The sequence below is a fragment of the Rhizoctonia solani genome, chromosome 14 (genome assembly GCF_016906535.1).
Source record: "Rhizoctonia solani chromosome 14, complete sequence".
Taxonomy (NCBI): domain Eukaryota; kingdom Fungi; phylum Basidiomycota; class Agaricomycetes; order Cantharellales; family Ceratobasidiaceae; genus Rhizoctonia; species Rhizoctonia solani.
Window position 1 is genome coordinate 528,407 of NC_057383.1, and position 26,007 is coordinate 554,413.

Below are 26,007 nucleotides of genomic sequence, written 5' to 3' on the forward strand. Positions count from 1 at the left end.
TCCAAAATGTTGGCAACCCCTAACCTCATTCGACTCGCTGGCTTTATAATAGTATTCCAAATCACTCAATGGATATATTCACCCATTAGAAGCTGGTTTTCTCCTCTCCGACATTTGCGTGGCCCACCGAACGAGAGCTTTCTTTTTGGTCACATGAGGCGTCTGTTCACAGCGTCGGGTGATGCTCTAAAAAGGCAATCCGAATGGATGAAAGTGTATGGGACAACGTTCAGATACCGAGGTTTTTTATCGGTATGAAATGGAATATTCACGCCACAGTACAAATTACTCAGAGAAAGATATAGTCTTATCGACTATTTACAGCAGATACTCGCGCTCTAACTTAGTATGCCATGTGCACATTATCCTTTTGGACCCTAACTCACCCATTTCTGCAAAGTATAATGACCCAAACCGATATCTTTCCAAAGCCAGATCATGTCAGACAAAGATTAACGGATATTCTAGGTGATGGTAAGTACTTTTGATAGCCGAGCTGTATAGATTTGAATCGGGTTGATTCTAGGCCTGATTTCTGCCGAGGGTGATGTCCACAGACGTGAGGTGAGAAATATGTTCTTGAGATAATTGATATGGTACTTACCTAGCGATTTTAGAGACGTATAATGGTAGCGTACGATTGACTATTCGACCAATGGGAGCTAATGGGACCCACAGAGCCCTTCGTTTGGACCCGCCCAAATCCGAGAGCTGGTACCAATATTCTGGAATAAAGCTAACAAGGTATAAATCAGTCTCTTTGTCTGGGAAACAATATTTATAACTATCGACTTAAGCTGAGGGACATTTGGTTGGATATCCTCAAAGAGAGTCCTGATGGTACCATTGATGTACTATCGTGGCTCAGCCGCGCGACCCTGGATATCATAGGCGTTGCCGGTACGGTACCAAGTGCCTTGCCCTTACGGTTTACTCATTGTTGAATCTCTCGGGTACTATGAAAAGGCTTCGACCATCATTTCAACTCACTCGAAAATGCTGACAAGGACGAACTCTCTGCCGCATTTAAGCAAATATTTCAGGCAAGCCAATCCACGGGCACCCTAGCTCTTCTCGAGAACATTCTCCCTATACTCAAGTACATCGTGAGTTCGACTTGTGCGTTTCATTACAATTTTACCCAATTTTTTAATAGCCCACACGGCGCAGGAAGGACATAGCTGCCAGTCTAGCAACGTTAGTAATTGTAGTATATAGCTCCAGTTAATAACCCGGTAATCCTTCGGTTGTAGTATGAATCGGATTGGAACAAGGCTCATTGAGAACAAGAAAGCAGCCCTGGACCAAGACTATAAAACCGGTTCAGCCTCACAAGGACGCGATCTACTTACCCTACTGATCAAGTCAAATATCCAAGCCGAAAACGAAGGTCATAAGATGAGCGATCAAGAAGTCCTCAGTCGTGAGTAGTACTAATCGCGTATTGATATATTTATCTTATTTATTATGGCAGAGATATCCACCTTCCTTGTCGCTGGCCATGAGACAACCAGTACGGCAACTACTTGGGCTCTGTATACGCTTGCGAAATATCCTAGCGTTCAACGAAAACTGAGGGAGGAGCTGCTTGAATCTGGGCTGGGTGACGAGCCTGAGATGGCAGATTTAGACAAATTACCGTACCTTGACTGCTTCGTACACGAATGTCTGCGCGTCCATTCTCCTGTGCCTAATGTAGCGCGCGAAGCTGCCGCTAATGTCCAAGTACCGATCTCGAAGCCCTATAAAGATAGATATGGAGTTGAACATGACTTCATTAGGTGCGTGTTGCTCAGATAATATATAAACTATTGTACTTATGATTCCCATTAGACTACAGAAAGGAGACATGGTCATTCTTCCCATCCTTACCCTGAATAATATGAAAGAAATATGGGGTGAGGATGCTGAAGAGTTCAAGTGAGTCGTGATTTCATCGAAAAAGGTAGAGACGTCTATTTATTGGGAGATGCAACAGACCGGAGCGCTGGAATAACATTCCCGAAGCCGTGAAAGAAATGCCAGGCGTTTGGGGCCACTTGATGACGTGAGTTATAGTTACGTTGGGATAGCATATTGCTCAAGCTCGAGTTGAAGGTTCATTCATGGTCAACGCTCATGCATCGGCTACCGATTCTCTATTATTGAGTATGTTGCGTGGCTAGAGCCCAGTACAAATTTGGTGACTTGTGTTACGCAGGATGAAAGCTCTTCTGTACTCATTGGTTAGGTCCATCGAATTCAGTCTGGACTCGAAAATTACGATAGGCTATGCCGTTACGTGAGTCCCTATGTCTCGGTTTTTGTAATCCAGCTCACTATTGCTCTTAGTGCCGTTGTTCGACCGTTTGTTGCCTCTGAACCTGAGAAGGGAAACCAGATGCCGCTGATTTGCAAGCCTGTGTTGACTATTTAAGCCGTCCGGTGGTCACTCTGTCATTATATTTTTTTCAGCATTCGCTGTCTTACCAGCTCTTGTTTTAAGAAAGTCCATCTTGACTGAATTCTAATCTTTTTGTTAAACTTGGCCCGGATATAGAGTTCTGGTTGAATACAACTTGCCCACACTCTGCATTGCTGGGTTTGGAATCACGTTAATTTGAGCGTGCTGCTGTACAAAATTACAGTTTATACAGATATCTGCATCGTTGAACTTGAACAGACGTTCAAATAAGGCTTATAAATAGTACTGGGTAGCTCCACTACCTGGGCGCCTAGCGTTTAGATGCGACTTGGACCGAACCAACCGCGGTCAGCCTTTAGCTCCATATGAAACTCTTTTTTTTTTTAAAAAAAAAAAAAAAAGAAGCAGTTGAATCAGATCAGGAACTACGATCTTAGCTGGACTGGCAGCTTTATCCCACTCTTTATACAGCCTGGCTTCTAATCACTTCGATACACTTGTGCATCCACTCCCAATATCTCCGCCATCCATCACTCAGAAGTGTTCACTCCCTAGGTCTTTCGAAGGTATCCGAGATTTAATGTGATACATTAAAACGACTAGTCCGGTTTTTTCATCCGACTATCGATTCACTTGATGAACTAAAGTTACTCTCCAAGTGTGGCTTTAGATCTTCTGCCTAATGCATTGGTTCTTGGCTATCTCTGTAGCTCTGAACTTCAAATCTGCGCGCCCTTTCGACTTTGGTCTCATCAACTGCAAAGAGAGCTCGAGCTCGGCCATGATCTTGCATGGTATTGGTGTCTGCGGCCTCTCGATTCGGAACATCTCGATCACTATGACCTTCTCTCACCCTGGGGCTTAGTCTCTTGCAGACCGGATTAATTGGTGGCATCAAATTTCCGACATGGACTTGGCTCACGAATCCCATCCCGGAAAGGATTCCAGTCCTTTCTGGACTATGGAATTTCGGAGACAGGATCAGCCCTTGAATACGATTTTACTTGTAAAAAAAAAACTCCCTGGCCTCGACACGGGGCATTGCACTATCAATCTGTATGATCGAGTTGTATCTGGACCAGCCTGGTGGTTGGACATGTACTCACCCAGGCCGCTGAGGATTAGCTGCTAATCTTTTCTCGACATTAATTCTCAACTGGGCTTATGGACTTTGTACGCCTAATTAATTATAAAGGTCACGGGTCACCAGCCTTTCTGTACACTTTGCCGGTTTTACATACTGGGAGAAATGCTGTTCCGCTGACCATGGATTTGCTGAAATTACATCGGATAGATGGCGGGAATAGTCCGTATCGTGTCTCCCCTAGGCCTTAATGAGAATATATCTGGGTCCAGTGGCCAGTTGGATCTAGCTACAGTTTTGATACACGTGGGTGTGATAGTTGGTGCCCATCGCGATTGCACGGAATGTCATCCCAAACAACCCGTAATCTAATTCGCTTATTTGCCCCCTACTATACCTCGAATTCAAGTTCATTCCTTCTCTTACCAAAAACGCTCGGTTTGTTTTGAATTGGGAATGGGTCCGTGGGTTGAGTGGCATGGGTATAGATATTCATAATATCTGAACGAGCCGCGCACAATGGTCTATTCTCGTACCCGAGACTCACATTCCGGTCGGTTTTAACGGGAAAGGGAAAGAGAAAAAAAAGGGGGGGGGACACATGTTCCATGACCACGATCGACACCTGGACATGGGACACGATGATAATCGTGTACAACAGCTGGCGGTATCGAGGCCGTCCAGCCTGTTTGGTAGGTGACGTGTGAGAGGACATGGCTTCGATTTCAAGTTTAGGTATTTCCCGATTTGAAAGAGTCACCAGGTGTACATGTGGGCCTTTATCCGTGGAGACTCCTCTGGGCGTGGTTGGACTGAGAGCTTGAGCTTGGGGGGCGGAGGGCTTGGATTGTTAGGGCATGTATTAGAATTGGTGTATCAGTGTGTTAGATACAGATTTGATAAAATAAGGTAAATGGAAGTTTGGAGTAATCCAGGGTCTGGGTGAGATTCCGACTATAGAGAAACGATTTATGGTCAAGGAATCAGTGCGTAATTGTATGTCATTCGTGTGTGAGTCAATGTCTGCTGGTGTGCGATAGCGGTGTGCAGAGCCGCCCGGACCGGATTGAAGCCCGACGGATTTAGCCCTAGGAGAACCCGAATTAGTCGGGTTTGATGATGCCGTCAGCGGAGGGTCCTCGTGCTCGAGTGTCAAGTACAGAATTACATATTCAGTCTGTGTGTGCTCCACCACATCTGTTGTCTCTTGCTCTTGAATTTCTCTCTTGTTCCTCTCGTGCCGAGATTGATTGAATTGGACCGCCTCCACTTGTACTTGGACGCCACTGGTTGTAATCGGAGGATTGCTGTGTGGAGCGGGTTATATCGGCACGCGCGCGGTTGACGAGAGAGGTATTAGAGGGAGTGCTAGCGTCGGTTCACCTGGTTGGCTGCTATCGGAAGGAACTCGGCTAAGGTGTACGAGAGGTGCGGTCTGATCTGTCTCTCACTTGGCTCTTCCCACCATCATCATGGACTTTATCGAATACCATGTCGAGAATGCCAGACAGTTTTGGGCCGAACTTGAAGATATCCTTCATATCCCCTCGACTGCCTCGCTCAATCGCATCGACTCTGCGTTGCGCACATTTATCACCTTTTGTTCCAGCTACCATGGTTTGTGAATTCATTTATTCGTTGAATTTTCGGCTGATGAGTGGTGTAAATAGAAAAATACCTCTCAACAAACGAACAGCTGGACCATGCAATCTCGCTCCTCCTCGACTCGGACATATTCGCCTTTCACTCGGATCGGTCCACTGAACATCTAACCTCGGCCGCACAAAAGGAGACAAATCCTCATGCACTCCTCGTTCTTTATTCCATATTCCTCCACTATGGGCGAAGAAATCCCGCATTTTTCGGAGCCAGTGCTTCCATCCCTTCGCAGGCCGGTTCGACAACCCGAGTAGGCGTCGGCCTCGATGCGTTGACGCCCATGGTTCCTCAGGGCAAGCGCTCGGCGGGACATAAACGGTGGCAGGGCCTTGTTCCCTTGCTCATGGATCATGTGAGGTGGACCGTTGATGATGATGGCTATGGTTCTGCGCTTGGTGTTCCCATCGAAGCGAGATTACGGCTCGTCTGTGTTCGCTTGTTGTACGAGGTTTGTCGTGTCCAGAAGCTAGATATCAATGATCTCAGTGAGTTTCTCTCCGCTCTGTTGGCCAAGCCTAATATCTTGGCCAGAGGTATTCGACGATAGCTTTATCGAACATTTGTTCGAAACCATCGAGGACACATCCGTATCCAGCGACGAAACCCTCAACTATTACCTCATCAAACTCATTGTGCGCTATTCATTGCTACTCATCTCACTCCCCTGCTCATCACACTTCTTCAGGTCGCACTGAACGAACAATTCATGGTCGCTTCCTTGGTCCCTCACAAATCCTCCAAAGCCTCATCCGAGTCTGGCAAATCCCCACAATCCGCGACGTTTGCACAAGCGCATCAGAAGGTGCCTTCGGTGGACCGTCAGCCCAATCGGGTCTTGGAGATTTTAATGCGACGATTGTATTCCAGTCAGACATTCGGCGCAAACATCATCTTCATGTTGAATCGTGCCGGTGCGTTTTCCTATCTGTGGTTGCACTTATGTTACCCTAACGTAATCCGATGGGGGCGACAGAGAATACACCCGAAGATCTCTGCATGCAGCTCTTGCTCCTCAAAATGCTGTATCTTCTCTTTACAACTCCCGGAACACATGAATACTTTTACACCAACGACTTGCGAGTCTTGGTCGACGTCTTTATCCGAGAGTTGGGGAACTTGCCGGAAGAAAGCGAGTCTGTGAGTCTGCTCGGCACTTGATCCCATTCCCCCCTCTCCTCCCCAACTTCCTCTGCGCCCAATATTGAACCCATACGATAGCTCCGGCACACATATCTCCGCGTCCTACACCCACTCGTAACCAACACCCAACTGAAAACCACCCCATACAAACGCGCCGAACTTCGACAAACTCTCCTCTCTCTCATCTCTCATGCACACATCCGAGACGTCAATGCCACAACACGGCGACTCGTCGAGCGATGCCTTGGGGCCGAATGGTGTCGCGCCCTTGGGCCCATCGACCTTCCTCCTCCCCCCACACGAAAAGCAGCTCTGGATGTCCCGGGTCGAAAGGGATCCCTGGACGCCTATGCGAACAGCGGCAAGAGTCTATCCGCCAAAACATCCACCATCGACCTGCTAGGCGCACAACTGGAACCCGTATACAGAAGCGCAAGTGCCGAGCCCGTACTGCGCAGCCTAGACAGACTAAAGATTGGCGAAAAACAACAGCACGCAAACGGGAGCACGACTAGCCTAACAGATGTAGCCGTGGCAGATGCGCCTCCTCCTTTACCGGGGGTGCGATCGGGCGTGACCGAGGGGAAGAATGGGAGAATCGCGCCTGCGCCTCCGGCTCGACGGGTCCCCCCGCTCAAACAGTTCACCGACCCTCCGTCCTCGCCGACTCCGCCTTTATCACCTTCCAAATCGAGCACGTACAGCTCGGCGAGCGAGCCTGCTTCGTATCGTCATCATGGCGCCGAGCAGATGCATGTCATTGGGCACAGTCGGGACGGGGGCGCTGTGGGATCGGGAATAGGCACGAACGGATCTTCAGGGTCGGGGATCACCGGGTCTTTGGGAGTCGCAGTGTCCGTGGTAGGAGCGGGAACGGGGGCGGGGACAGGAGAAAGGAGAAAGCCTCCTGCTCCACCCACACGGCGAAAGCCCCCTGCTGTGCCCGTTCGTGTGCAAAAAGTCGAGGTTGGACCTGGGGGATCGACGATCACTACCATTGCGAGTTCGGGCAAGGCCTAAGGAGGGGCGGAGGGCCCGAGTTTTGAGAGTTCGTTCGAACAAGGTTAGTTGAAGATTCGTCGAGGTCGGTTTGGATTGGAATTTGTGGAGGGTTGTAGTTTGTACAGTGAGAGAGAGGGGGAGGTTTGAGGATCCATACGGTTCGAGTACACACATTACAGGGATTTATTTTTGTTCCATTCATGTATACTGGTTTCTTGCCCATTTCAATGGACCCATTGTTCATTTTGCATCAATTTTTCTTCTCCATTCATTGGTCGTCTGCTGTGCTTAGTGAAAGGGAAGTTCGTTCCGTATGCGGAAATGCGAGTGTCCGGGTTTGATGAACGGGATTAGTCAGCTGAGCTATAGAGACCAACACGGATACTCGGGTTGCGCTTGGTCTCAATTAAGGTATATAGTCCGGCCGGTTTGCGTGGATGCTGGGCTGTCCCCCGCTCTCGTCCTCGTAGCCTGTCTAGTTGATACACGTCTGCAGGTATACGACAACATATGCAGTCATAAAGTGACAACAAGCTTACAAGTGCTTCGCCGCATTCATTCGCCACACCAATTAGATACCGAGTTCCACGCAGCGCAATCACCGAAGAGCCGCTTGCACAATTCAAAAGGTATACTCGTCCATCTCGCTGACTAGAAAAAGGACAAAAAGAAGTAGCTTCTCTCGGTCTCGATCCGAGGACCTCGGGGTATCAAGGCCATTTACTAATGGTATGAGCCCCGCGCGCTTCCACTGCGCTAAGAAGCTTGGTGGTTTAGTTGTTCCTATGTTATTCCACATCAGCTTGACTTGCTTGACTCGCCCGTTCTCAATATTTGCAACCTCTGCTTGTATAACTGTAATGTGCACGCATATACATAGTTATGACATTCTGCTCTGAAAAGAACTTCTGGAAGTACGTATCATCAATACTCCAAGATTTTGAATCTTCCCAGCGTTCAGATATTTATCACTATAAACTGGTCATAGCGAGGGCTCCTGAATTTTGGCTATTTGATCCCTGAAAAATGACATTCTAGGTTGGTTAAATACAAAACAACAGCTGCCACTCCTGCTCTTCTCAAAAATTCTCATCCCAATCCTGTATTCTGGAATTACTTCCAGAAGAATCAATAAAATGTATCTCGGGTGCGATACCAACCAAGTCTTCGCCGGAAATTTCATAGTTTCCGATGTTACAATCTTGAACGATCAGAGTCTTGATCGGATCTACCTGTGCGATGTTCCTCAACTGATAAATTGATATGCTGCAGTGCACTAAACGGAGCTTTTCCAAGAGAGAAAGTCGAGAAAAGGACGAAGTGTTAGGAGGAATCGTAGAGGAACGCGAATCTAGTGTGGAGCCAATCAATGTTAGCACTCGAAGTTGTGGTAACAATGCCAGGAGACGGAGGATCCAGACAGCTCCGGTCGGTCCCTTCATGGAAAGATGAATTATGTTCGAGTGAAGGAAGAAATGTCTGGTTCGAGAACTGTTAAGAGGAGACGAATTAGTGAATCGGTATCGAAGTAAAACTCGAAGGGGCCTCTTGGTAGGCGAAATGAGCGAGAACAAAGCGCCATAGTTACGGTGTCCGGACCATCGAAGGTCCAAAACCTCTAAATCTGTGAGTGGAATCGGAGGGATGCTTCTAATAATGTTGTTATCTGAAATACCGGTGCCAAAATGCAAAGCACTTAATTGAGGGCAAGATGCTAGAAGTTGTGAGATGTCGCTTTGTCTAAGATAATAAGCGCAATCGTCTTTGGGGGCACAGAGGGAAAGTTCAATCAAACTGTTCCATGTTTTTCTCAAGTGGGGGAAATAATATCCACTGAGAGAGAGTATTTTAACAAATTCCATAACATCCTCTATGAGTTCTTGACTGCGAGAGAGCTGACCGATAGATCTATCAGAAACCCCACAAAAATGCGCCAATGAAAGTTGCTGCAAGACTCCAGGTTGACAGCTCGATAAACAAGCCTGAACCACCGCTTGTGAGCTATTGTCCAGACGATCACCAGGGCATATGACTTCTAAAGTATGGATCCGACCAAATAGGTGCGCACAGAATTCGTCTAGTTTACTATCAGATTCAGGTGTAGAGTTTCCGAAAGATGCGACATGAAGATGTATGGGCAAATTCCGGCTCCTTGATATAAACACTAGACCTCTGGCAAAGAAACGTTCGCTACTCGTATGACAGTGCAGGATGTCGATGTGATTCCACAAGCAAGGCAGCTCAATGATGATGGAACGCCAGCGAGAGCAAACATGAGATAGACTCTCTAGGTAATATCCACGAGAAATAATTTTTTGGTTGCTTCCCATCCCTTGAAGATCGCAAGGGGTCGTGTTACAGACCATACGAAAGATATGAGCCCAGACCTCGTCAGGTAGTAAAGGAGAGTAACTCGTAAGCATCGTCATGGTTTTTTCAACAACCGATCTAGATTCTTTGAGCATTTTTTCCAATTCATCAATCGATGATAGTTCCTCAAACATGCGTCCTATGAGTTCCGGAGAGCCTGAAAGATCAGAAGTGTCCAGACCATCCAAGCATGCTGTGCGATAATCGCTCAGTGCGCAAGAAGCCCGTAGCCTTGTCGAGTAGAGTTTTTCCATGGTCTTTATCCGATTCATTTGGGCTTGTATATTGCAGCTGTCGGTCAAGTTGGTTATGGAACTGTCGAAGTCAGATACAGGACAGGGGTGAAATTGCAAATACCATAATCTGCAAGCATTGGTGGCTGTGCTGATTTTTCACTCGCGCTGAACCACCACACATCACAACAAATCCCCTTGGAACGACACTAGCGCTTGGGCTCTTTTTACGGATTCGATCGCTCTAGGTAATCCTACGATTCATACTTGAAAAGCGCCAAGTACGGTGATCAAATCTCACTTGTTTGGTCACTCTATCCCTGCTCATATTGGATACACCTCTGTGGCCTTTCTCGTCGCCACCGGCTCCAGTGATCACTCATGAAGATCTCAGTATTGCAACATGACCTCAAGTCTCATCTACCTCAGCGCAAGGGAGACGCTACACCTATTACACGAAATCTAGATCCTTTAGCCCACCCATTTTCACGAGCACGCGAGCGAACCAGAGCACTAAATGCAGCAAAGATCGAGCGGATGTTCTCGAAGCCCTTTGTTGCTAGCCTCGAGGGACATATTGATGGTGTATATACACTAGCAACCAAAGCTGGAGACTTGGAGACAATCACCAGCGGGAGTGGGGATGGAGGTGAGTACGGTTGGGAACAGCAGCTCGAAATTTTGCTTATCATCATGACTCTGATAGAGATCATTGTGCATGACTTGGTGACTCATCGGCACCTGCTCAAGGTCCCTGGAGCGCACAAGGGAACAGTATCAGCAATCACCTACGCCAACGGACCAAGGTTACTTAGCTGTGGGGTCGATCGAACTGTCAAGCTCTGGGATGCTTCGCTTACATCCGATGAAGAGGAAACAATTGCTGTGAGTCTTGACCAGACAGCGAAACCTCCTAGAGCTCACAGTTAGCAAACCGCTAGCATGCTCCTTTGAACGTATTCCCTGGAAAAGTAGCCTTTAAGTAAGTCGGTTTTTTTGTGATGTCAGATTATGAATATTTACAACACATAACAGTGCGATCGACCATCACAAAACGGACCAGCTCTTTGCAACGGCATCAAATATCGTCCAATTATGGGATGAGACCAAGTCTGTATTATATTTTCTCGAACGCAGAGCCACTGAACTGATTAAAATCATAGATCCTCCCCAGTCTCCGATCTTACCTTCCCGACCTCAAATGAAACCGTTACGGCTCTCCGCTTTAACCTCTCTGAGTCCTCCATCCTCGCTACGACTGGTACAGACAGAACCTTGACCTTGTACGACATTCGAACTGGCAAGGCAGAGAGACGACTGGTCATGCAGGTACGAAAATTTCTGTCAATCTGTTCTTCTATGGACTCATTCCTTTATTTTCCAAGATGCGCGCCAACGCCTTGGCCTGGTCTCCCACATTTCCAACAACTCTCCTCCTTGCATCCGAAGACCACAACCTCTACACCTTTGACGTACGATCGCTCACCAACCCAACTCAAATATACAAGGGTCACGTTGCAGCCGTTATGTCTTGTGGATGGTCACCTACAGGACAAGAATTCGTTAGTGGAGGATGGGATCGTACAGTTAGAATATGGAAAGAAGGCGAAGGAAGTAAACCTGTGGTGTATACTGGGAAACGCATGCAAAGGTTAGGCTTTTCTGCATATATTTTAACCCTGCAAGTTTACTAATTTAATTTCGGAAGGGTATTTGCAACGGCCTATACCCAGGACGCGCGATTTATACTATCGGGATCGGATGATGGGAATGTGCGATTATGGAAAGCACGTGCATCGGAGAAACTGGGTGTTGTGGAAGGCCGAGAGCGCGCATCGAAAGAGTACAGGGATCGATTGCGAGAGAGGTGGAGCATGGATAAGGAGGTTGGGCGGATCGAAAGGTATGTCGCTCTACAAGTAGTGAACACATCCATGAATACTCACAAAATTGGATTAGGCAACAAAATCTCCCCGTTGCAGTCAAGAAGGCTGGACAGCTCAAAAGGACTATGCTCGATGCCCGTGCGGTCAAAGAAGAGCGGAGGAGAAAGCATACACGAGCTGGGGCGAGCAAACCGAAGGCTGAACGAAAAAAGGTTGTGGTGGCAGAACAAACGTGAGGTTCTTACAGTTCATCTGGTAGCTATCTACTTTGTAAAATGCCTTTATACTGTGGTGAAAGTTGTATAGAAATATCGTGTAAATACTAGAGTAATCTAGTATGTTCCATCGGAGTAACCGAGTCAAGTGTCGAGTCATCGTTATATGCGCAGTACTAGGCGCGGCACTCATTGGTATGACTCAGAGGGTTATACAGTAGAACCTGAGAATTCGTATACATTCGGGAAATTGGAAATAGGACAATTATACGGATTGACAGAGAGTTCACAACATGTACAAATGAGCGGAAAAGCAATCACGTGGGGGTACTGCAGAAGCAACATAGATAAAAGATAAAATAAGACAAGTACATCCTCATCACAGAATATGCTCGTAAGACTGCCTAATCTCATCAGCAATGGCCTCTTCCGAGGGTGGGGCCCCGGTCTCAATGTGCTGATCCACATCTATGAACTCACGGGCGGAAGGGTACGTAGTTCCAGCAAGGACTGGTTGTCGGCTGCTAAGTAGATCGAGTAGGGCAATCATGAATAAGCCAAACTGTGTTTGAAGGGGTAGAATACAAGCTTGCATGCGTTTTCACCCCTTATATGCGCACAATCGCCGAATATTTCGGCCGTGGTTATGACTCAAGCCACTTGGTTTGTAAGGTGTCGGTGAGGCTCACTCAGCATTCAGCTTTTCGGGTGGCACAATTTCCAATAATTGATGGGAAAAGCCCATTGCCTATTTAGGCCGCTTTTACACGAATTAACGTTATACAAATTCTCAGGTTCTACTGTATAAGTTGCACTTGCATATGCAGTTGGCGCTCGGGAACTAGGCGCCTGGTGACCGGAATTTCGCCGTGGAATTCTGTCCCTGCGGAAGGTCGCCAATATACAAAGCTTTCGTAAGACGCGTCTTCAATATCTAATCAATTCTTTTCTGCGAACGTATTATTTGAATTCGTCCTGGTCCAGAGTTGTTGAAAACTTTTCTGGTCTGATTTGGTCGCGTTGTCAAACCCACATCAACTCACGGATGGGGTTTTACGGCGACGTTTTACCAATGTCCTATTTCTTATAACCCCCTGTGTTACGTGATTCTACTTTAATCAGCTGTTGTAGATGGGGCGCTTTGTTCTCACCCAGCTCTCAGCACAAATTCTACAAGGTGGCCTGCTAATGAGATTACGTTTCAATATTGTAGCTCAATGAGCGCACCCGCTTCAGAAAATCCAAACTTTACTGCTCCAAAACAAGTGAGCATTAGTATACGTAGTTATTTTTTTGAGCCCAAAAAACGAATACCAGTATTACAAATGGATAAATAAGATAAGATAAAATAGAATAAACCAAAGCATGCGCAGAGATCTCTGAACAGGCCTATTGTATACAAAGATCTTCCTTAGTAAGATGAATACATATACTGGGGACCGGCAACCCTATATGATTTGTAAGCGATTTTTGTCCAATGACAAATTAGTAGGCTACATATGTCCAAGGAGGTTGGACAAGTGCCCCGTAATTGGGCGCATTTTCAAAGCTACATCACAGCAAAAATCCTTGTAACTATGTTAATTCCCCCTGTAAAATACATCCATGGAAAGGGAACTTGAAAATATGGGGATAAATGCTGACTTGGTTCCATTTTTTGCAATTTAAACATGGAAGAACTGATTTATACTGAGCTATTTTTCCAAGGATAGGTGTGTCAAATAAATCTTTATCATATTACTGCCAGAAATCAGGCCTTTACCTATGCTGTGGGCAAGTACAATGGGCCTGAATGTTCAAGTATTTTCTAGTAAGGCCAATGCTTACTAAGCCACATAGATGAGCAATTGCATCTGCATTTATACATCTCCTTCACTCAACCACCGTACCTGGTTGCATACAAGTGGCCATGAGCAATGACTTGACATGTGAAATCAATGAACAAGCAGTCTGCACACCAGAAAGCACATACAAGTTGATTGAGCCCTCATACCCCCAAGATACCAGCCACTGGCCTTACAGAGCCCAGTCTCAGTAACAAAGCTGTACCAACAGCAGTAGCAAGACCAGCAAATAGATCAAAGGAGCTGGGGTCAATAGAGCTTCAGATGAAGCAACTAAGAACAGGCTATAAGAATGCAATACAACAAGAGAAACAGGCTAAGACTAAGGTAAATTTGTTCAGTCTCTAAAGGTACAACTCAGTACTGAAAGAAACCATTTCTAGGCTCAGAAAATGCAATCTAAGCTTGACTCCCTAAAAAACCTTGAGGAAACTGCTCAAAATAATGCAAAACAAGCTGTACAGGATATGAATTGCATTTTGGAGCTTGAGAGTTGTGTAACAAACATAACCAACCAGCTAGAGACTGTGTTAGCTCAGAAGCACAAAAAGGATACTATACTCAGCTCCCTCACAGCTTGTTTAGCTGCTTTGCGTTGCGCTCAGGATGGGGCATGTAAAAGAACTGAAAGGATGGAAAAGAAACTAAAGGCCACCTTGGAATCAACCACAAGAGTTACCTACTTGCTCAAGGACCCTGTTGGTATCATACATCCCAAAGTCTGTAACATGCTGCGGCAACTTGTATGCAAAGGTGTATCAATTGAACACATCCAGAAAGTGATAGATGCGTGCACCAGAGGGTTTGGAATCAACATAGAGGGCAAAATAAGTGCCCAAAGTGTCAGAGTCTGACTAATAAAGAATGGGATAAATGCCTAAAGAGGCAGTGCTGGCTTTGGGGATAAGCAGAAGACTGCAACCAACACTTTAGATAGAGAGATTACTTGCCAAATATGGCACAAGACCCCTTAGAATAGAGCAGGAGAGTGGGGAGGGTAGTCAGTAGATTGACAGGAGGTCAAGTTCTGGTCTGAATGCCAGAACTCTCCCTTCATTATATACATCATACAGAACAAGGGAACTGTAAAGTACAAAGGAGAACAATGGAAGACATACTACAAAGGTATGGGTAACTAAGAGAACAATAGAACAATGCAACTAAGGACATATGGTAACTAAGTAACCAGAGGACAAAGCTAACAGGCTAAACAAAGGGACCATTTGCATTCCATGTTGATTGCTCTGCCAGGGGAGTCCTGCATGGCCTGTGGTCATGTTGGGAACATCCCCTGGTCCATATAATTTGTAAAATTTAGATAAAAAGATAATAGAATAATAGGGTATCTGTGTTCATGCCTCTTGGGTCATGACACAAAGTGTTGGGAGAATCATGAAGGAGGGCTTTATTAAAGCCAAAATGCAAGTTGCATATGATCTCAATAATACAAAGTGTAAGTTAACTATCCATATTCCCATCTTTACAATCTAACTATTCTTAAATGTAGATTTTACCATGTGTGGAGATGGTACAACAATAAAAAATCAACAATATGAAGCTAAAGCACTCCATATGCAATTCCAGACCAACTTAGAGAAGGAAGACAACAATTCAACACACCCTCCATTAGTACAAACCCTGGGTGTCCATAGAGCTGTTGATCACACAGCACAAACACAACTCTCTGGATGGGTTAATGCTATTGAGTTGTGTTGTGCCTTGTTCTCTTGTAGCCCTATTGGGAAGAACTTGGCTATCAACAGCAAAGGGGTGGCCCATAAACTTTGTGGTGTGCTTACAGATCATGCAGCTGATCAAAAGCAACTACTGGAACTCATCCAGAACTGGAAGCAAAACTGTGACTGCAAGCTGCGTGGTCTTGAGACCTGTCATGACCTTCATTGGCATGACATGAATTTTTACTATTTTCTAGCTTTTTTCTGAGACAGTTTCCTTTTTTGGTATATATTTATGACTCATCAAGATCATGTGATGTATTTGATATATGATGTGAAATTGTAAATGACTCATTATTTAGTATTGTTGTTTTTGATGTGGCTTGCTTCATGTATTTAAACCAGGTCAAGTTGCCGCTAGAACAGCAAGACTTGACCTCTTTGTCAATTCATCCTCTACTCTCACCTATCCCTTTGCCCAAGCCCTTAGTTGGCTATAGTGCACTTTACTAAGCATCATCACCCAGGCCATTGTTGCTCTCTACCCTTAAACATACCCCCTGGGCCCTTGTTGCCCCTCTCTGTTTCATAGTCCATTGGTGATAGGGCCACAGACTTTAAGCCCCCTTGTACCATAGGTCCAAGCTGAGTTGTGACAAGACCCTTAAAAACATGTCCCAGGAGGATCAATTAGAGAAACTCTGGTTGCACATGGAAGCAGCAAGCATTCAGCTTGACAACTGGTTGGAAATCCCATCAGAACAACAGCAGGCTTTGTTGCATGATGCATGGCTTGCCTTGGCAACCCAGACAGGTGAAGCTGAATTTTGGAAATTGAGCCCCAAAGTTCAGTTTGATATTGACTTTCTTGCATGGACTGGGTGTTGTATGCACAAGGAGCTCAATGCTGTAAAGGGGGGCGCTTCAGCAATGGCTAATATGTGGGAAAATCTCAACATTGAGCCTCCTATGGCACTCAGGAACAAGTATGATATTATTAATTTGAAGCTTTCTGAGAAGGCCAATGAGCACCCAGCCTGGGGAGCAATCAAGCTAAACAGCTTAGCTGGAGCATTATTCAATAACAAGGATGACAAGAAAGGACATCAAAGCATTGTAGATAATTATCTCATGGTATGTAACAAACCTGCTTAAAAATAATCACCATATGCTCATTGGTACAAAATTACAGGATGTTTTAGGCCATTCCAATCAATTTGCAGACACAAGTAACACCCAATATGGTTTGCACTGCAATGCAGCAATTGAACTTATTGCTCACAGGGAAGCATATATTATGCTCCTAGAGGTTATATGCAATTCCAAGAATGTTCCTTCATTCACCAATATTGAGTTGAATGTCTACTGGGCTCTTCAAGATGTACCAATGCTCACCAAGCTAGTTGTGCTATGTTTGCATGCACAAGTCATAGGGCGCCCATATATGTGCGCTGTTTGTGGCTCCAATTGCAATGTGTTAGACCTAGGTCCACTCCATGACCAGGTTAAGGCCCATTGTCACACAATTGTCAATAATCCCAACCTGCTACTAAACTCCAGCCCCAAAAATACGCCTACACCAGATGGGCAACCTTGGGACTGTCCAGATGTAATCTATTGGATACAAGCAATGTCAAAGAACCTCCCCTACCTTAAGCATGCTGTAATTGCATTTTTTGAGGGTCACTGAAGACATGGGAGCAATTTACAGTGGAGTTTGAGCCTGGAGAAACAATTGCAGAAGCTACTCAAGGTCAGCATGATAGTGCATGGAACCCTGCTACAAACAACATCAGCAAAGGCTTGTTAGGGCAATGCCAACAAATGCTACGTTGGGCACCAAATATGACAGACAACCAGAGGAATGCATGGGTAATGTGGCATTGTAATGGAACATACAATTGGAGCCAACAGTCACTTACCAAAGAGGACAAGGCTTTTGTGCAATGTGAAGCACAAGTATTGGATTCTAGTGGAGAAAGCCAACGCATTTGCAAGAGTATCAGCAATGGTCTAATGGAGAAAGTAGTGGCAAACCAGGCTTGGAAAGTCAAGTCTGCAGAGCAAAAGACAGCTTACCAGAAGAGGATAGCTTTGATTCAGTTGAACAAAGATGCAAGCTACAATAACCTATGCAAGATGAAGGTTTTGGAACTTGACAATCAAATCAACAAGCTGCATGAGAGCAATAAGCACACGCTTGTAAAAAGTAGGCTCAAGACAAAACAAGCAAAGGTGTTGGAAATAATGGAGGCATTGAAACAACAAAAAAAGGAAGCTGAAGCAACAGATCAGCCTATTGTCAGAGCCAACAACTACCACAAGGTAAAGCCCAACAAGCTATTGCCTAATATAGGACTTATCAGCTAGTGGGATCCAACAATGCTCAAGGCAATTGCCAGATAAGGGTTTGGACAAGACCAATATAGTAAAGTGCACTAATGCTATAAAGATAGCAGGGCAAGGAACCTTTGACAGGGACTGGTATGCTCTCAGGCAATACTCTTAATTGTATGTCTTAGGGTAGTAGATGTGGGATGGGGATAAGAGGTTGAGTTCTGAGGCTTAAGGCTCTCAGAACCCTCCTTATTTATTCAACAGAGAAGGGGAAGAGTAATTACATGTACAAACATCATAACAAAGATAAGGTCACATGACCAGAGATAAGAAAACAAGATCACATGACTAAAGGTCATGTGATGAGATTACATAATAAGCGCTCAGCGCCTAAATAGCATAAAGATGCATATATCCATAAATCTTCATGAAAATAGCGCATATATTCACTATTTCTTTGACTTAGTGGATTCTAAGGTGGTCACGCCTTTAGGGCATGACACCCATTGGTGGGACTGAACTGAAAGCAGGTATTTTCTTGAGCACAGAAGGTGTTGAAATAAAGGATACTAAACCACCAGAAGACAAAGAGATGTACTTTGACAATGAAGTTTGTTTGTAGTTCAGTTTTTTTTTCAAATTAAACTCATATTCATTTCTTTAACTACATATTTAATGTATCCAAGCAATTACTTCAGGCTATGTTGCTTTGTGGAAGGGTGCACGCAGCATTCTTGGTTTTTACTATGAGAGTGGCGCTTAAATTGGTCACGTGATCTGGACAATTCAGACTATGGGGTTGCCAGTCCCCACATATACATACCTACACATATATTGAAATAGGCCATTGTTGTTAGGATAGCTACACAGCAACTGTGATACATCCATATTCAGCTTGGCAATATTTTCTGCAACTTCAGAGCCCTTGCAAGCATTGCAGAGTTAAGCCACCTAATTGGAGAACTCCAGAGAACTGCAGAAAAAAAGTGATTTGGTTGAGGAAGCTGAGAAAGCTTTGCATTTATCTTTGTCACACCTACGCTTTCAACAATCACTATAACCCAGAGAGAATGGTAAACTACTTGGGGGCAGTTACATTCTGTACACTACCCATGAGACCTAAACCCAATATGGTATATAACCCAACTCTCAGTCCGGACCCTGGTTAATATTATCTGTTTTAGTGACTTGTTGGCCTTCCTTACCTGGCCCATATACTATGACAGTTATTGTTGCAATGTATGAAGCCTTTTGGGGGTGTATGCTGCTTGAGTTGACCGCTGCAATACTCATTAGATTCAGAGAGAGATTGCAAAGTTCAAGGTGTGGCCCAGATGACTTTGTATAGACTAAGGTACATATCAAGTTGGTATACTCATTTGTATATACACTTGCACCCAAAAAGATTGAGCCACATGAGCTCAAATCAATGACGCTCATGTGTCACCTGCACAATTGAGAATTTGTTTACAATGTAATAGTAAATTTTGTAGATACAGTAGTATAGAACATATATACAAAATTTTAGATTGAAACTAAGTCTCCTTGTGGAGATACGCATGAGCAAAATTTTTGGGCTGGCTCATTCTTTTTGATCACTTTATATAAGCTACTTGGTCCTCCCTCATCAACTGCCATTTACCACCCCTTTTTACGCTCAAACACCTGCCAAGAGTGCACAAATGGCTCAATACACTAGTCCCAAGACTAAGGCTCAGATAATTGCGCTGAAAAAGCTCAAATACTCAGATTGGGCTATTGTTCAGCTTTTGCAACCTGAGACCAAGGTCTCTCACGCTACTGTTGGTTGTATCTGGGCCAAGTATGGACTTGCTGATTGCCCACTCAATCAACACAATCCCATTCCTGGGCGCCCACAAAAGTTAACCCCCAGCAACATCAGATTTGCTGCTTTGGCCCTAGCTTGGAGTAGAGTACTGACAGCAGCAAATATTAGACAGCAGTACTTCCCTGCCATTGGGTCCTCTACCCTCTGCTGCTACCTCCAAGAGCTGGGTTTATGGCCGTACAAACGCTGCCAAGTACCCCTGCTCACTTATCAGCATAGGAAAGCCCATTGCGCATGGGCCCACAGTCAATTATTCTGGCCACAATCACGCTGGGACAACATTGTCTTCTCAGACAAAGTCCAAATCAAGTTATTTGGGGCCAACAGTGGCCAATATTACTGGAGGCAACCTGGTGAGTCCCTGTATAATCCCCAATACACCAAAAAGACAATATCTCATGGTGGTGGGGGTATCTTCATTTGGGGGTGCGTTACCCAAGAGGGAGTTGGGCAATTGTACCTTATACAATGCAAGCTGAACGCCCTGGGATACATTGAAATCCTTGGGGACGCCTTCTTTGGAACCCTTGCCAACTATAAAATCACCCTGTTTGACATTACATTCCAGCATGACCAAGATCCAAAGCATACAGCCAGGCTGACACAACATTGGCTTGCCAGTTGGGGTGTAAGCGTCCTCCCATGGCTGTCAAAAAGCCTGGATTTGAACATAATTGAGAATGTCTGGTGGCATCTGAAGGAGCACGTGCGTACTCACCAACCTCCCACTTCAAATAAGGAAGAATTATGGAAAATAGTGAGGGACAAATGGAAACAAATTTCCCCAAAATATATTGGCAATTTGTATGATTCATTACCGCATCAAGTACAAGCTGTGTATTTAGCTAAAGGTGGAAACACCAAATACTAGAATTTGTATCCAAATTATTCAGTTTTGCATGTCATTTTGGGTGCATGCGTGCAGTTGCAGGTGCAATTTGAAAATGCTCAAAAAGAATGAGCCAGCCCAAAAATTTCGCTCACGCGTATCTCCACGAGGAGACTTAGTTTCAATCTAAAATTTTGTATATATGTTCTATACTACTGTATCTACAAAATCTACTATTACATCGTAAACGAATTCTCAATCGTGCGGGTGACGCGTGAGCGTCATTGATTTGAGCTCACGTGGCTCAATCTTTTTGGGCGCAAGTGTATATAATCCTTCTGAGTACGCTAGGCCGCAATGGTTAGTACCAAATCTCATTATGATTAACAGGATTCACGCCTTGCACAGCGCCCAGCACGACCTCTTACTCTACGGGGTTCCGAAAATCTCGGGAGCACTCCGAGACTCGCTATTGTCGGCGAGCACTCCGGAGCGTCTACTATGACGCTCAGAAGTGCTCGTGGAGTGCTCTCGAGTGCTCGCCGAGCAATCCGGATCCGTCGGATCCTAACGAGGAGGTTCCCAAAACCGGAGCACTCTAGAGCGCTCCAGAGTTTTTGGGGACCCCGTAGAGTATACCCGTGCCGGAGTCAGAATCTTGCGTACTCGAGAGGACTCAGCCACAGGTTGAGTGCAGTCTCACTCGTGTAACCAGTCGTGACCCTATCACATCCGACTCTCATCTAATGCATAATATCGTAAGATATTTGCTTTTACCGGTACTCTGGCTAAACTCTTGCAAAGGATGGGCTGTGCATCAAAAGCTCGACGAAAATGTTGATTCCTGTTTCGAGGTCGCTTTGTTCAAACACGAAGTACTAGTTAAGCGTTCATTACCTTCCCTACCAGTTCTTAAAATTCCCATTCTTTTTCCTCCTTATTTTATTTTGTTTTCTGTACGCGCAGTCACCGGTATTATTAATTACCCACTGGATGGGCCTCGTACGGTTCTGGTCATGTTTCGTGTGCTAGTTTTTTATGCCTAATTATAATGTATTACAGTGAATTTCATAAAATGAACACTTGATGACTATACAAAAACAAGGGGGTGGCACAAAATAAGGGGGGATGGCGTGAATACGCGAGACGGAGAAGCGATCTTAAAGTAAGGGGAAACACCCTTGAGACTAGGGGGTTACCTACCGTAAACTAAAGGGGGGTTTCTTTTCACGGTGCTGGTGACCGGATTTTATTCTATGTATTCCTATGAAAAAATAATGTGTAATGAATTTTGAACGATCCAGTACTGGGTGACATCAAATGGAAAATAAGGAGGTAAACCACAAAACGTGGGTGGGTGGCACGAACGAAAAACAAGTGGCTTACCCCATAGAATTGTCCCAGGGGTATAACACCCCTAAAGTTAAGTGAGTTTTCCCTTTAATCTCACAGGGGGTTACCACCTCAAAATAAACGCGGGTTTCCCGGTCAGTTTAAGGGTTTCTTTTCACTGTGGAAGGCTACAAAACTTCCCACACTACATACTGATTCCCGGTAGGTTTTTGAGTAATACAATAAGGCTATCTCTTAGGGAATTTCCGTATCTTTAATTGGCACAGCAGCGCGCTGGGGTGTTTTTAGACTATGAATACTTCATGAACTGTACACGTGATAGCATATGTACAAGCACTTAAGCCCTAGTGCTAGGGTAAAGATGCAATGGTGACCTGGAGCTTAAAATTCGATCATTATAAATATATCCGGTGAAGTCTTGAAAGTACGATCAAGAAAGTCATCAGAATCGTATATGCAATCATCAAGATGAACTTGGGCTCTGTGGCTTTCGCTTGAGTCATGCAACGCGAAATTGGGTTTATTACATACCTGGTCGGTGAACTTCTTATCTAATTCATTGTTCAGTCCAAATGCCAACGTCGTCAATACCGGGTCCTCAAAGTTTTCGGAACAAAACTGGCGTAAATTGGTCACCAATAGACTGTTATCAGAGCCTCCTTCACGACTCAACCACTCAGGGAGATCAATGAGCAGTCTCCTCCACATTTTCTGATCCTGGCGCTCGCGTCGGTGCAGGATCCCTTTGGCAAATGCGCCAAGGGTACCATATCTTGTCATTTGAATTAGAACTTCGGATATCCGGTTGCCTGGGTTGTCTTGTGCATATTTGCTACCCTGGTAATCGGAAGTGCTTGGTATTATCTGCATGAAATGATCAAAGGTCGCGATAGCTTTTGAGCGGAGATCTTCGCTTTCTTTCATGATCTCCGCTAGTTTAAGCGGGAGATTAAGAGATAAAAAGAACACCCAGTCTACAGGCACTGGATCACGGTACGTCCTTGTGTTCATGCCATCGTGTTTAGGGTTTGTATTTGTGAAGAAATATTCGTTCAACGCGTTTAGGCATTGCCCACTAAGCTGTGGAGTGCTAGTCAGATCGAGAAGTTGTAGGATAGGTGTGAGTAACTGGTGCCCAAATTCCGACAATAAATAGCTCTTGTCCCAGATACATTCCAGCAATAGTGCTTTGTCTTCATCTTGGAAAGGATGCAACGGGCCCTGAAAGGGTGATGGGCTCAGACATCGAGTAACGGCATCTGCCATAAGTGAACGAAGGTCTGTTGTCGGTGGGAGAATGTGGGGGAGCAATACGGGGCCAGAATGAAAGATAACGGGCATGCTGTTTAGCTGGATTGTAACAATTTTGACAATCTGGTGAGTCAAGCTTCCCAGTCCTAAGACCGAGATTGAATCAAGTAGCCCAGATAGACCAATTAAGAGTAAACTATCAGCATATTTAAGCAGGTAGTCAGGATTATTGGATATTATGCGAGCCATTTTTTGCGCTATGAGAGAGCGCCTCTTAACATTTGGGGCATGGATTAGACCCGAGCCGGCTTCCTTGGATATGTCCTGGTTAGTGTTATCTATCTCAAGATTGGTATCTGAGATGTAATCAGAAGCAGAGACCCAGTGCTCTTCTGTGGTTGTATGTTTGTCGTCCAGGAACTCTTGATTTTCGGAAAACAGAATTCCCATGACAGCTAGGACAGCAGACATTCCTGGCCGAGATGAACCGTCGAGAAGAGACGAGGAGAAGAGCCCCAGCAGAGGATGAAATATTTCTCCTTTCTCCTGTTTGCTCAAGTCCCACCGCCAGTATGCCAACTCAAAGAGAAGAGCGTTTACGGTACGATCAATCATACCAGCTCCTAAGGTCATAGTTAAGTCCGTAACACCCTTATTTTCTTCTTTTTCTTTGCCTTTTTGGGCTGTTCCTTCTGGCTCTGCTTGATTTGTAGCTATTGAGATGGGCTCGGGGCAATTGCGTCCAGGCTGCCTGGTTTTCGAAAGAATTGAAATCAACTGGGCCAACATCGACTTCCACTTCTCTCGGCTCTGAGATGAGCGGTTTGTAGAGGTGTACCATGCCGACAAACAAGTGACTCCAGAACTGGCTGTGGCTGGATTTTCGCTTAAAGCAATTCTGTATTTATAAAAAAATTCAAGCACTGCTGCAGCTGAGTTTTTTTAGACTTACGAAAAAAGTCCACGTTCAACTGCGATTACTTGATCCTTGTTTAACGCAATCGAGTTTCTCTCCGAATCTACGTGATGTCGTGCTGCGGAGCCTTTTAAAACATCCTGAGAAATTGTCTGTATGGAAATATGTTTGGTTATATTTGTTAACGCCTGCCCATACAACGCTGCCTTTTTTAATTGAGCATCGTGGATGATAATAGTGCTAGGATCGCATTCGCCCTCTTCCAGGGCTCCGTTGAAGATAGCGGTGAATTTTTGGGCAACAAGCCTAATAAGCAAGGCCTTCCCCAGGTACTTGCAGAGCTTTGTGTCTAGCGAGGGGTCCGAAATGGCCCGAATAGCAATGTCAATGGAAGTTTTGTTTTGTGAGTGCCCTATCAACCATTCCAGTGCTCGAGCTGTGAGATCATCTGGTTTGGTTGTTTCGGAGCGGTTCTTCTCCTTCTGATGACATGGTAGCGATTGGACTGGGCTGTGTTCGTCAGCTAAACCAAAAATACGACGTAGAATAGAAGAAAAAAACGACCAATATCTTCTGCTGGAAAGCGGGGTGTCGTAGGGGCAGAAGGGAATAAAAAGTGGCATAAGCGTTGTTCCTATGTACGCCACAAATGTCGAAATCACAATAACTAGTACCAGAGCTACAATGGTGTGACTGAGCTCGTATAAAAAAAAACAAGTCCAAAAAGGAAGAGCCCTGCATATACGCGATACAGACATATAGTCGTTAAGATATAAACGTGCAATATAGACCTAAAAAATACATACCAAGTGCGGTATGCATCAATACTGGTAAAGCCAAAGCAACATCTTCTGTCCTCCAGCGTTTTAGTTCGTCGTACCGGGCTTGACGGACCCGTGCTTGTACACATGGCGTAGATAAATCATGACCGTGCCGATAGCCTTCTCCCCATTGCTTCACTAACATAGCTAACAATGCAACGCTCACACTTAGTGTTAGAGAGAGAAACCATGCACCGTTAATTATGATATCAGCTTTTTTGGGCTTAAAATCGTTCAAAGGCAATGTCGCATTCAATTCCATGGAAGGGGGCTGATTTGTAGCAATGGCCTGCAGAAGATTGACAATGATCGGTATTCCGGCTGCAATAGTTTCCTGATGGTCTTTCTGCAAGCGCTTACATCCTTCCATCAAGAAGCTGAAATCGCAAGTAGGTTACTGATCGTCAATCATCTGTACTTTAAGCGTACTATTCTGTCTTACGTCGTCACTATTGCGGAAAACAGTGCTGCCTATCAGGGTATTAATAAACCATCATAATGAGTTATGTCTTGGGAGTAAATCAGTGGATTCAATACATACGAAGACTTAATAATCTGTATTTAGAAATCGATTGGCTGACTGTGAACTAGCACTTACGCAGTATAACATCCATCCCCCTATTTAATATTTTATATGTTAACCTGAAGTGCTCAAGCCTGAAATCACTCTTATAATGCTTACTTATTCCAACCCTCAACCAACTGCGCATCCCACTTATTGGATTCAGTGATATATCGTAACCAAACAGGATCATCCCGTCCTAGGCCACAGCTGTCGTATTCTGTTGGAATATGACGAAAGGTAGTATCGGTATCGTGCAGTTTTTTCATGATTCAGTAGAGGTAGTTATCTAGTACTGTAGTTTAACTGGCGGGATGACTTTATGGTACTGAGGTTTAATACTAGCAAGATGGTCTGAGGGTTTGTGAGATGTGGTAAAGCCAGATGTAAATATACATTCCGGACAAGGCCTCATGGAACACACGGTTTGATCAACAGTGAACAGGTGGTGACTACCCCAGATTCTTAAGCCTTGAGGTTCTTAAGAGTAGCCACGCGCTTGCGAAGCTTTTCAAGTGCTTGAGAAAACGTGTTTGAAACGTTGGGTGTTACATGAGGCGGCGATTATTTATAAGG

General features: G+C 45.0%; 7 protein-coding genes and 1 non-coding gene across 8 annotated transcripts; 5 read left to right on the forward strand and 3 right to left on the reverse strand.

Annotated features, from left to right (window-relative positions):
• Window positions 1–404: 404 nt before the first annotated feature.
• RhiXN_10803 (cytochrome P450 family protein) lies at window positions 405–2,416 on the forward strand (the record flags this gene model as incomplete). Its single annotated transcript, XM_043330618.1, has 14 exons — window positions 405–474; window positions 527–564; window positions 618–629; window positions 679–744; window positions 798–900; window positions 967–1,106; window positions 1,157–1,197; window positions 1,254–1,423; window positions 1,475–1,781; window positions 1,834–1,920; window positions 1,979–2,047; window positions 2,098–2,148; window positions 2,201–2,281; window positions 2,332–2,416. The coding sequence occupies 14 exons, from the start codon at window positions 405–407 to the stop codon at window positions 2,414–2,416; spliced, it is 1,320 nt and encodes a 439-aa protein (XP_043185963.1).
• A 2,544-nt stretch (window positions 2,417–4,960) lies between these two features.
• RhiXN_10804 (uncharacterized protein) lies at window positions 4,961–7,307 on the forward strand (the record flags this gene model as incomplete). The annotated part of the gene is made up of 6 exons (XM_043330619.1): window positions 4,961–5,105; window positions 5,159–5,632; window positions 5,679–5,779; window positions 5,833–6,058; window positions 6,121–6,284; window positions 6,366–7,307. The coding sequence occupies 6 exons, from the start codon at window positions 4,961–4,963 to the stop codon at window positions 7,305–7,307; spliced, it is 2,052 nt and encodes a 683-aa protein (XP_043185964.1).
• Window positions 7,308–7,962: 655 nt separating this feature from the next.
• On the reverse strand, window positions 7,963–8,055 carry RhiXN_12453. Its single transcript has one exon. It is a non-coding gene; the product is annotated as a tRNA-Met (tRNA).
• Window positions 8,056–8,368: 313 nt separating this feature from the next.
• On the reverse strand, window positions 8,369–9,913 carry RhiXN_10805 (F-box-like protein; the record flags this gene model as incomplete). The annotated part of the gene is made up of 1 exon (XM_043330620.1): window positions 8,369–9,913. One exon carries the CDS (start codon window positions 9,911–9,913, stop codon window positions 8,369–8,371), a length of 1,545 nt encoding a protein of 514 aa, XP_043185965.1.
• Window positions 9,914–10,273: 360 nt separating this feature from the next.
• Window positions 10,274–12,014, forward strand: RhiXN_10806 (U3 small nucleolar RNA-associated protein; the record flags this gene model as incomplete). The annotated part of the gene is made up of 8 exons (XM_043330621.1): window positions 10,274–10,541; window positions 10,599–10,777; window positions 10,834–10,874; window positions 10,928–11,002; window positions 11,056–11,221; window positions 11,278–11,543; window positions 11,601–11,795; window positions 11,852–12,014. The coding sequence occupies 8 exons, from the start codon at window positions 10,274–10,276 to the stop codon at window positions 12,012–12,014; spliced, it is 1,353 nt and encodes a 450-aa protein (XP_043185966.1).
• A 4,171-nt stretch (window positions 12,015–16,185) lies between these two features.
• Window positions 16,186–17,919, forward strand: RhiXN_10807 (uncharacterized protein; the record flags this gene model as incomplete). Its single annotated transcript, XM_043330622.1, has 4 exons — window positions 16,186–16,647; window positions 16,706–17,122; window positions 17,206–17,838; window positions 17,884–17,919. The coding sequence occupies 4 exons, from the start codon at window positions 16,186–16,188 to the stop codon at window positions 17,917–17,919; spliced, it is 1,548 nt and encodes a 515-aa protein (XP_043185967.1).
• Window positions 17,920–19,532: 1,613 nt separating this feature from the next.
• RhiXN_10808 (Transposable element Tcb2 transposase) lies at window positions 19,533–20,570 on the forward strand (the record flags this gene model as incomplete). Its single annotated transcript, XM_043330623.1, has 1 exon — window positions 19,533–20,570. The coding sequence occupies one exon, from the start codon at window positions 19,533–19,535 to the stop codon at window positions 20,568–20,570; it is 1,038 nt and encodes a 345-aa protein (XP_043185968.1).
• A 1,774-nt stretch (window positions 20,571–22,344) lies between these two features.
• RhiXN_10809 (uncharacterized protein) lies at window positions 22,345–25,700 on the reverse strand (the record flags this gene model as incomplete). The annotated part of the gene is made up of 6 exons (XM_043330624.1): window positions 22,345–22,362; window positions 22,413–24,030; window positions 24,085–24,571; window positions 24,855–25,016; window positions 25,065–25,246; window positions 25,552–25,700. 6 exons carry the CDS (start codon window positions 25,698–25,700, stop codon window positions 22,345–22,347), a joined length of 2,616 nt encoding a protein of 871 aa, XP_043185969.1.
• Between the last annotated feature and the right edge of the window lie 307 nt (window positions 25,701–26,007).